General features: G+C 48.3%; 2 protein-coding genes across 3 annotated transcripts; one reads left to right on the top strand and one right to left on the bottom strand.

The window, feature by feature from the left end:
• Positions 1-243: 243 nt before the first annotated feature.
• Positions 244-5,775, bottom strand: FBXO45 (F-box protein 45). Its single transcript, XM_068692931.1, has 3 exons — positions 5,240-5,775; positions 4,764-5,120; positions 244-2,822 (listed from the first exon to the last, which is right to left on the bottom strand). The coding sequence occupies exons 1-3, from the start codon at positions 5,537-5,539 to the stop codon at positions 2,637-2,639; spliced, it is 843 nt and encodes a 280-aa protein (XP_068549032.1). The 5' UTR covers positions 5,540-5,775; the 3' UTR covers positions 244-2,636.
• WDR53 (WD repeat domain 53) lies at positions 5,276-10,043 on the top strand. Of its 2 annotated transcripts, none has more exons than XM_068692930.1 (2): positions 5,276-5,407; positions 8,753-10,043. In XM_068692930.1, exon 2 carries the CDS (start codon positions 8,756-8,758, stop codon positions 9,329-9,331), a length of 576 nt encoding a protein of 191 aa, XP_068549031.1. In that variant the 5' UTR covers positions 5,276-5,407; positions 8,753-8,755; the 3' UTR covers positions 9,332-10,043. The 2 variants fall into 2 exon arrangements, with proteins under 2 accessions (XP_068549031.1, XP_068549030.1); XM_068692929.1 differs by lacking the exon at positions 5,276-5,407 and adding an exon at positions 5,778-6,402.
• Positions 10,044-10,391: the final 348 nt, after the last annotated feature.

The raw sequence follows: 10,391 nt of genomic DNA, 5'->3' as shown, positions 1-10,391 counted from the left end.
CTGCCACGCGCCAGCATCCCCGCCTCAGAGGATGTAATTTCACGAGCACAGCTATTAAACTACCGAGTCTTCAGGTCCTCGTAACCACCAGCCAGCTGTCTCTTCATGCAGCAGATCACAGCGTCCCAGCGCCGTCATCTTCCCGACGATAAGACTTTTTGTTTGGACACACCAAACTGCTACTCCGTTTTTTCCTATCAGCACCCCACAGATGTCGTTACAACAATACACACAGATATACCCTTCTGAATTATAGCAGAGTTTATTTTAATATTTTGTACAGCCAGCATTGGTCTCCAGGAATAAGTTATAGTCTTACATAAGTGAGTCCCCCCAAACCCACCCTTAAGGAATGTTCAACTTTCACCATTTCTAATTTAGAGGGAAATTATTTATAGGGCAAGACGCAGTCTGAAGAATGGAAATCAATCGTAATTTGTGAATGAAACTCCTCTGAAGTTCTCAGGGTTTACTTACATCTAATTGGATTCGTGAGCCAGCGCAGCGGTCACATTTTTCAAGACTGCGCCCACACGTTCACACCTCAGTGAAGATGTTCCTTTCAGAAACGGGACAGGGTTGTGTTTCCTTTTTTCCCTACCTCATGCCACATGGTTCTGCTATTTAGACAAGTTCCCTACAGTCCAGTACAAAGTTTGTAACTGACTTTTCCCACAGGTACTCACTTCGTGCCAGTCTCTCTCCATTTATTCAGTTGCTCTCAGTACCATTTCAGCATCATTTCTCACTGCATATTTCGTTTCTTTAACACAGCCAAGAGGAACTGACCTCAACATTGCCTTTAAGCAATAAACAACACATAAAACAAATAAATACTTTTAAATCCTTTTAAATGGTAATAATGTGTATCCTCTGTTCCAGTGCACAGTTAACTACTGTGTAAAAAGCACTCCCAGGAGAGCTCTGCAGCAGCAGGCTGGGCACCTCAGTCACCTGCTCGTGCCACTTCCCTCACAGCACTTGAGTACTGGGGGGTAAACGAGCACAGCCTAAGAGAAATCCCCCCCTGGCTCAGAGAATTGTCAGTGTCCGAGGTCAAGCAATTCACATTCTCCAATGCAAATAAAGCAGAAAGAGGCTGTATAAAGATTTCCTCCACCCTCTCTGAACAGCACACCAGCAACAACTCCAGAACAGTCCAATTCGCTCTGCGAAGCTTTGGGAAACACCAATGAAGGAGAAATGAGAGCCGAGAGACAACCAGAGGGCTCACCGGCTTCAGTCCCTATTTTAAAAGGAGCCCTTCTGCAGCTCTCTACAGACCTTTCCACCTCAGTGTCCCCAGAAAGCAGCTCCTTCCCGTGCCCCTAAGCTGCACAGCCTCTTCAGCCTGCACGTGCCAGAGCAGTGACACACCAGGCGGTTTTGTAAGAGGATTTCAGAAAAACAGTGCAAAGTAAAAAGCACAAACATTGAACCCAATCCAGAATCCCCATCAAACGGAGGCGAGAATTCTGCCAGTCCTGACTGAAAACTGGCAAGTGAATACTTGGGTACTGAGGGATTTTATAATTAAATAAAGGTGAAGTCGTAAAGCCTTGAAAAGCCATTTAAATTGAAACTAAGATCGACTAAGAAGCTGAACGCTGCCTCCTCATTCTTTGGAAATATTTCACTACAGTGATTGGAAAGCGTAAGAACGCTTTCAAAAGCTTGTATTTTTTGACCTCGAAAGAAAGACAAGCTCAGCACTGTGTTGCAGCTTCCTTTCTTAAAGGTGGACCGTGAATTCTGGCAAAACAAAACTTCCAGGGCACACTTTTTGCATTTCCTACAGAGAACAAAACTATCGTTAAAGCTACAGAAGCTTTCAGCTACACAGAAAATGAGCCAATGTAGCACCGTACTCCACAAGAGCATCCCAAAATGCTTTACAATACAACAGAAGTACATTTACATGAATGTTATACACCTGTCCAAGGTTTTTCTGATGCCATGTAGTGGTTTGTTTGTTTGTTTGTTTTTCCCTTTAAGAAATGATATTCCAGTTAGAATAAAGCAAACCCTTTCTTTTGTTTTAACTGTTCTTTTCAACATGGTCTATATATACAATTCTTAAAATACACTTAAAAATAGCTGCACACATTTTATATCGTTATACTGGAGAAGGGCAGTCCAGACAGACCATGCTTCTCAGTATGTTAAAAACTGTAAATAAAACCCAACCAGACTTGCTCTCCTCTGGTACCCATGTCGGCCCAAAGGAGGGAAGGAAAGGAACAAGCAGTTTTAAAATGGGAGTCTTTCACAAAACACGCTACTTACAAATCTCAGGTTAATTTCCTCAAGCAGTTTTATATCAAATCCTTCGTTAAATATTTGAGGTCACGCACTGCCATCTTAGCAATGAAATCTGTTGCAACATGCATGTGTCAGCTTCCCACTCAACCAACTGCAACCCTGAGGATTTTTCTGGCCTGGTAGAAAGAGGAAATGTAACACAATTCCTGAAGTATGGCTGGTCCTCCGTTTCAAAATTCTGTACGGTTTCCTTGATGGTTCTTGGACACACACCCACACTTTTTTTTTTTTTTAATACACGTTTCCCTCTAACCAACATGCAGATTTCTCCTCCCAGTCATCCACATCTTGACGTCCCAACGAAACAATCCATGTCATCCATCCAAAGGTTTTCCCAGGTAGACCAAAGTCACTTCTGTGTTACCGTACACAGCAGACACTGCCGGATACAGGCAAACTTTTGGCAGTCCTCTGAACGCAACTCCCAAGAACTCATAGCCCCTCTCAAATGCTAACGTTTTGTCTTCCATGTCCAGGATAACTCGAATCCTTTCACCTATCTGGAAACAGAGGTAGGAGAGGAGGGAGAAAAAAAAAAAAAAAAAGAACAGTCAACATACTCAAATGGAGACACAAAAATGAAGCAAAACCCACATGTATTACAGCAGATCAGATTAAAGCAAGGCTTTCCTTTTTCTCATTACCACGTTTTTACGACAGGAATTTCTCAATTTCTCTTGTATGTGTTAAGATCCCAAATACCTCTTCTGCCTGTCTCCAAGTGGGCAGATTGTATCTCAACACCCACAAGGTAATCAACGTAATCCTTCACACCTGAACCTTGCGACAGCACTGTCAGCAGGCATACGGTGCGGTTTCTGCTTCAAAATACCACAGAAATCTGGGAATTGTTGGCCTCTGCTCAAAGTGACCTGTATTCTGTATCTGCTTGTTACCACTGACCTGTAAGGTCTGCAAAGAGCAATTTTAAAGTCAATGAACATGTTTTAAAAAGGTGACTGCCACAGACGAAGCATACCAGAACACACTCCTGATTGCCCAAGTACTGTCACAGATGTTCCCTGACCAAGGCAGAAAGAAGTTTCAGTGCAAAGTCTGGGCAAAGTAAGCATGAAAAATCTCAAAAAGATATACACAGACAAGCAAAATCAACACCGAATGCAAGAAGAGTCTTGGAGCAGGGTGTACACAATGCTCCCTGCATTTATCTAGTACTTACTATTTCCAACTATAAACACAAGTCGCAGGCACCAGCAGCAAACACAGCATGATATAGCACAAACTTCTTATCCCTGCCAGCCAACCGCAATGCTGGGGATTGCTTCCAGACAAGACATTTTTTTCTTCGAACTGACTCTAACGAATTTCTATTACCTTTAAGTATATTTTCCACACGCAGATCACTGCCCGTTTCTTACCAAGCATAAAATACTTTAAAGGATCACCAGTTTGAGCGCTCAACAATTTTTAAGAAGAAAGCAGTGACTGCAAGCACCATTCACCCTTGAGTCCCCACGAGAGTCTTCTTGGCTTTCAAACCCTTCCTCACCCTGTTGCTGCAGAAAGGCCTAGTCAGGGACAGCAGGAAGTCTGCAAACGGGCAGGCCTGGCAAGTGCTGAGCCAATGCACATGTCAGGAAACATGAAATCTAACTGTCTTTAATTACATTATTTTCAGTTACTAATAGCAAAAATGGCAGGTATAGCTTCCAGACAGAATTAACTGCTTGGCAGTGAACTTTTATGCAAAATTTATAAATATAAGGTAACTGTTAGATCTTCATGCACAAGTGACACGCAAGGCGTTATTCATACCAACCCATGATGTTACCAGATGGGGATTTCACTGCACGCAGCTTAAGTTGCAGCGTGAGGAAATCCAGCAGTCAAAATGTGGCTGTGCAAGCAGCCAGAGGAACAAGGGCAAACACTTCTAGGCAGACAAACAGGTAGGATGCACTCTTTAATAACCTGAAATTATCTGGACTTCATAGCCCAGCTGAAGGACGTCAGCTACGGGAAGGCAGCCAGAGAGCCAGCACACAGCACGCAGTGCCACTGCGGGGTTTTGCAGGAAGGCTCCTACCTGAGCACCAGCCTCAGCTCACAAAAGGGTGAAACACCTATTGCACGCAGCCACCTCACCACGGGGCCAAGCCTTACTCCAGAGAGCTAAAACAGCCTCGTCAGCTTTTGCTTTAAAAAGCAACGTGGTGTTAAAGCACCACCCACGATGCACGGGCCTCGCCTGATATTTGAGATAGAAGCAGGGAGGTGACAGAGGACTGGGCAGGCTGAACAGGTGCAATGTAAGGAAGGGGTAAAAAGACAAACTAAGGAGAAGAAGCCTCATGAGGCAAAGCTGCCTACCTTCTGCAGGGATGGCAAAGAGATGCTCGGATGGGCACGCAGGCCCCATTCAGCAAGCTGTGAGGCACCAGGGAAGCTGGCCCCGCAGGCCAGCGCCAAGCCCCGCTCACCTGGTATTTCGGCGCGTTGTTGCACTGCGGGAAGCTGCCGTTGACCTCCCCGTTGTGCAGCAAGTTATTGTCCACCAGGTTCCAGCCCCAGCTCTGGTCGTCGCTCCCCAGCAGGGCCACGTAGCCCTGGCACTGCATGGCCGCCCGCTTCGTGGCGATGCCGATGACGGCCACGGTGCCCAGCGGGCCCTCCCACCACACCTCCCAGGCGTGGCGGCCCTCGCTGAAGCCGATCTTGGTCCTGGCCCCGTCGGTGCTCTGGGCGATGGGGTTGCGGTGCAGCGTGAAGCCGTTCTTCTTGATGTAGACGTTCCTGGAGCAGTCGTTGGTGCTGAAGGCGTGGTGGAAGGCACGGACCTAGGGCAGGGTGAGGTGAGCTGAGACCCCCGCTGCTTCCCACCCACCCCCCACCACGGGCTCATCCCCAGCGGCTGTCGGGGTGCCCGGGGGAGGCCGTGGCGGTGCCCGGTGCTCACCTTGCCCTTGTAGGTGGGCACGTTGCAGAGGATGTCGGTGCGCAGCGCCTCCTCCGCCAGGCAGCGGGCGGCCAGGCTGCGCCACACCTCGCTGTTCTCGTCGCCGTGCAGGACGCGGTGCCACAGCTTGCACACCAGCGCGCAGCTCCGCAGCTCCCGCAGCTCCAGGTAGGAGAACACCAGCTCCAGCACCCTCCCCGGCAGCCGCCACCCGGCTCCCCCGCCCGCCGCCGCCGCCGCTACCGACGACGACGACGACGACGACGAAGCCGCCGCCGCTCCCCCGGGACCCGCCGCCATCACCCCCCACCCTCCCCGGCCGCGCACCGGCTCGGCCGCCCCCCCCTTCAGGCGAGGGCGGCGGCGGCGGGGCGCGGGCAGGGGGCGCGGAGCGGCTGAGGGGCGGCTGGGGGCCGCTCGGCCTCCCTCAGGCGGCGGCGGTGGCGGCGGCGGGGCCCGTCCCCAGCGCTCCGCCCGCCCGCCCGAGGCCTCAGGGCGAGGGGGCGCGCGCGGCCGGCGCCGCCATCACAGCCGCGGGCCGCCCGCCCCGGCCCAGCCCCGCCGCGCATGCGGAGGGAGGGGACGGAGCCGCCCCGGGGAGGCCGGGAGGCGGCAGCAGGGCTGGGGGCCGCCGCTCCGCTGTCCCCGTTCCTGTTCCCGTTCCCTCAGGGATGGCGGCTCGCTGGGCAGGAGGGCACAGCGGAGCCGTGCTGTGCCTCGGGGCCAGCCGCGAGGGGCTGGTGGCCTCGGGAGGCGAGCGGGGCGAGCTGGCGCTGTGGGACGGTGGCGGTGGTGGTGAGGGGGGGAGCCCGGTGGGGAGGCTGCGGTTGCCCCCCGAGGACGATGTGGGAGCGGTGGCTTTCTGCCCGCGCTGCCCCAGCCGCCTGTACGCCGCCCACGGGGCAGCCCTGCTGCTGCTGGACGCCAGGGCCCTCGGCGAGCCCGTGGAGCGCTTGCAGGTGAACGAGGAGGAGATCAACTGCCTGGCGCTGGACGAGGCCGGCGGCTTCTTGGCCGCGGCGGACGACTCCGGGGCGATAAAGGTGGTGGATGTGGCGAGCAAGAAGGCCTGCCGGGCCCTCAGGCACTCAAACATCTGCTCCTCCGTCGCCTTTCGGCCTCAGAGGCCGCAGAGCCTGGTCTCGTGCGGACTGGACATGCAGGTGATTTGCGTGCCATGGGCTGAGGGTAGGGAGGCCGAGCGGTGGCTGCGCCTCAGCTTTCTGTGTGGTGGAGCAGGAGTTGGCCCTGGTGACCAGCTGTGGCTGCAGACAAAATGGGGATGGCTAGGAAAACAAAATGCCTGAAGCAGACAGGATGCTAGCAGGAATGCTTAAATGCAGAGGGATAAATATCTGCTGTGAGGATGAGCTGTTTTTATAGTCATCCCTTCTTTGCAGTAACCTCTTGGGAGCACTGAATGTTCTTTGCCTTTCCGCTTGATGGGGCAGAGTAAAACTTTGTCCTTTGCTGAAGCATCCTTAGAACAAACCATGCTGAGGAATTAGCAGAGTCTTGAATTACATTGCCAAAGCTGACCATGCAAGATAGATGGTTTTTGGTAGCGTCTTTCCAGTGGTTGAGAGCTGATCACCTTCCTGTTTCAGCCTGAGATTAAAACTCCTCTCTACAGAGGTTTCTGTGGTTCTAGTGGCACTTGGGGCAAGTTTTCTTTGACAGGATCATGCACCACATGTTCTTAAAACCTTTTTTCGTTTTTAAAGTCACTGTTTGTAAAGAAAAAAAAAAAAAAAAGTTGTTTGATAGAGGTCTGCCAGATTTTTTGACTGACAGATTTAAAAAAAAAATCAAAATTTTGTCAATTGAAAAGATTTTAAATGAAGTATTTGAGAAACTTCTTTTCAGGGGTACTGAAGTATCAGTCTGAGAGTAGGAAATGCACTCAGCACCTTAAACTGCTTGCTTAATTTCATATGCCTAAAACACAGAATCACAAGCCTATGGCTGGAACCCTTTTATCGTAATTGTAACCCTTTTCATACTATTTTTTGTGAGAGCAAACTGGTTATTTGTTGTGACTCTGTGTATGTTTTAGTGTAGCTCAGCAAATGAGTTTTTAGGTGAAAGTTTTTAGGTTTAGACGTTTGTTAGTGTTCTTCTGCAGTGAAAAGTGTATTTTTCTGCTTCAGGGCTGGCTGTGAGGTCTGTCACTTCACAAAGAGAAGCTGAGCTGCAGGATTCTGAAGTGCTGAGTTGCAGCATGTCTTTAGACAAGTCACCAGCTCCATGAGTATGGAAACATTTTCTGGGTTCGTGTGTCAAACTCAGCAGCTGATGAGAACTGAAAATTAGGTCACTGGCGGGTTTTTTTCAGTAGTGCCACAGAAATGGGGAAAATGCCATGAGGACAGAAAATACTTAGTTTGCATAAAACTTGCCACTACTTGTTAAATGCATAAAGCTGTTGCAATGCTGTCTGTGATGAGAACGGGAGTGTTTGGGTGAAGCATTAAGACCCAGCCCCTCTGACTTACTCTGCTCTGTGCAGTCATCACGGACAAGTTTTCCCTTTCACTGGTAGCCAAGTAGTTTTCATGCAGCAGCAGCAGGGACTGCTGAAACAGAAAAGGGAAAAGCAAGATGTTTTGGATTCCAGATGAAGGAAACAATATGTTTTGGACTCGAGATAAGCAAACAGCATATCGGGACTGAACTAGACTGACTTGGGCTTTGATATCTGCTGGCCTTGCAAGTAATCATCATCAATTCATACTATAGAAGTAACAAGAGAATAATTTTTAACAGGTGCCATTTAGATCTATAGCACCTGAATTGCTGTGAGGCAGAAGCATTTGAAGGAAGGGTTTTTGCTTCATAAGCAGCTTGAAGGCAGGGTGGCATTTCAAAAGCAAGTTTAAAACCACCACCTGCCCCTACCTTAGCAGGAATTGCATGCTCTTCTTTAATAACGTAATGGGACAAACCAGGTCTACTGATTTGATATAAAAAGTACAGAGAGAGATGTTTAAAATGGAGGATCTGAACTATTGTTTACCTTTTGCTATTCCATTTCTCAAACACATGAGAGTGAGAAAGCGATTGTTTTAGAACAGTTGTGCAGCAGGGACGGAACTAAAATTCAGACTCATAAAGCTCTCTTTTCATTCACTGCTCGTGTCCTGCCTTTTAAATAATTAAGAGGTGCAGTATATCATGATTACTACTGCCGAGATGAATGGAAAAGCTTTTAGAACAGCTTTTTCATCCATCTCATGCTCTAAAGGCCTGAGTCATTGACTCTGCTGGGAACTGCAAGGCACTGTGATGGCTTGCAGACTGTGCCGTGGAGATTTGTCTTATTTGACAGGTGAAGATCAACCACTTCTCACAACAGATCTTGTGTCTCTTGCACTCATACGTAGTCCTTGCTCTGCCAGAGCAAGAATTAGTGGTTCCTTTTGCTGTTAGCAAAAGGATCTGATTCTACCTAAGAATCTGATGTTACATCTTGTGTCCTTTGATGTAAAACAGATTTTTTTTTTCCCCCCCAAGGTTATGCTGTGGAACCTGCAGAAAGCTCGCCCCCTGTGGACCACAAACCTTCAGGAGTGTGAAACAGAAGACAATCCGCAGTCAGCTGGCCAGCTCTTCAACCCTCCTCTTGCACATTCCCTGTCTGTCGCATCATGCGGCAACATCTTTGGCTGCGGAGCTCAAGATGGTAAAGTTAGGATATTCAGAGTCACTGGTGTCAAGTTTGAACGTGAGCTGGAGTTTAAAGGTCACAGCTTAGGAGTATCACAGGTCCTCTTCATGCCAGAAACATACCGGTTGTTGACTGGAGGAAACGATGGGAAAGTCTTGCTCTGGGATGTCAGCGGTGATGTGGGAAAGCAGCAGAAAAGCCCAGCCAAATCCCTCCATAGAAGGAAGGCCCAAGCACCAGCCAGAAAAGATGGAAAGCTCAACAAAGCAGCTTCAAATGACCATGCTAAAATTTTACCAAAGCTAACCATTGAGCATGGAGAGAAGGTGAACTGGCTCACGTGCACAGAGATCAAAGGCTCCAGGAGAGTATTAGTTGCTGATCAGAGTAGTTCCATATCTGTTTATCCGTTGCCAGAATCGTAGCCACGGAAACATTGACAAATTTGCAGTGAAGAATCATTCCTCAGCATTTGAAATATGAGTCCAGTTAAATCCATCGATGGTGGATTGAACAATGACCCCTGCTGCACCCTCAGCAACGGCAGGGAGTTTGCTGTGTTCTCACACAAGCACTCATGATGTAATTGGCCTGGTGCTCTATTTTCAGCAGCTTGTGGTGTTCGCTGCAGCTGCTATTTCAAGGTTGGCAATTTGTGTCCTGAACTTAAGTGAAACTGATTTCAATAGATTTGGGGATAATATTAGTGCACGACTGACCTGACATAGTTGAGGTCGGAGGAATAAATTCACGCTAGCAGGGAAATCTGCAATGCTAAATGAGGATGCTGAGCAGTAACAGAGATGCAACTGGCTGAGCTCCTTGCATTTGCAACTATTTTGGTGCTTTAATTTCCCTGTTAAACCGTGTCACAATTAGCTTGAATTGGATCCAGTAGAAATATGTTTCTCATTATTTTGCATACAAGACTAGAGAAGCACCAACTAACTGAGGAGTAATCAAAGTACTTAGACGGTCATTGTCAATTGCATTTTTTCACACTGCAGTAAACAAAGGAGCAGGAGAAAATGGTAACATCTGTTTAATGGGTCAGCTGTTGTAGGCATTTAGTTGTGTGTATCCCAAAGAGAAAAATTGCTATTAACTTTGTCTTAATAAATGCTTTCTCTCACTGCTCCCATGTGTTACTCACTTGTTAAGCGTAGGTGCTGTGAAAATTGTCAAGAAGTGTATTCTATAGCCCATCAAGGGCTAAATACAGAGGGCCAAATGCACTGTTCTTCTCAGCCAAATACTTCCCCTGCCTTCCCAAAGCGGTTGGATACGCTACAAGCAGAGCTTGGTAATTACAGCTTGTTAGAAACATCCCTTAGTTTGCAAGTTGAAGGTGGGGAGAGTGCAGCTATGTGGGAATGCTGCAGCTCTTGATGTGTGTGATTCATGCTAGATTTCTAATGAACAGTGAAATAATTAAAAGAGAAAGAAAAAAAAAACTTTTTTTCCTCATGCTCTCTCCTGAACTTT

The sequence above is a fragment of the Anas acuta genome, chromosome 9 (genome assembly GCF_963932015.1).
Source record: "Anas acuta chromosome 9, bAnaAcu1.1, whole genome shotgun sequence".
NCBI classification, from domain to species: domain Eukaryota; kingdom Metazoa; phylum Chordata; class Aves; order Anseriformes; family Anatidae; genus Anas; species Anas acuta.
The sequence above is the reverse complement of the archived record's forward strand: the minus strand, read 5'-3'. Positions and strand labels throughout refer to the sequence as shown.

Coding starts and splice junctions, on each gene's coding strand:
- FBXO45 (XM_068692931.1), bottom strand. CDS start 5,539: ATGGCGGCGGGTCCCGGGGGAGCGGCGGCGGCTTCGTCGTCGTCGTCG. Junction 5,121..5,239: donor TGCCCACCTACAAGGGCAAG/GTGAGCACCGGG, acceptor ACCCTGCCCTAG/GTCCGTGCCTTCCACCACGC. Junction 2,823..4,763: donor ACAACGCGCCGAAATACCAG/GTGAGCGGGGCT, acceptor CTCTGTTTCCAG/ATAGGTGAAAGGATTCGAGT.
- WDR53 (XM_068692929.1), top strand. CDS start 5,911: ATGGCGGCTCGCTGGGCAGGAGGGCACAGCGGAGCCGTGCTGTGCCTC. Junction 6,403..8,752: donor CGTGCGGACTGGACATGCAG/GTGATTTGCGTG, acceptor TTCCCCCCCAAG/GTTATGCTGTGGAACCTGCA.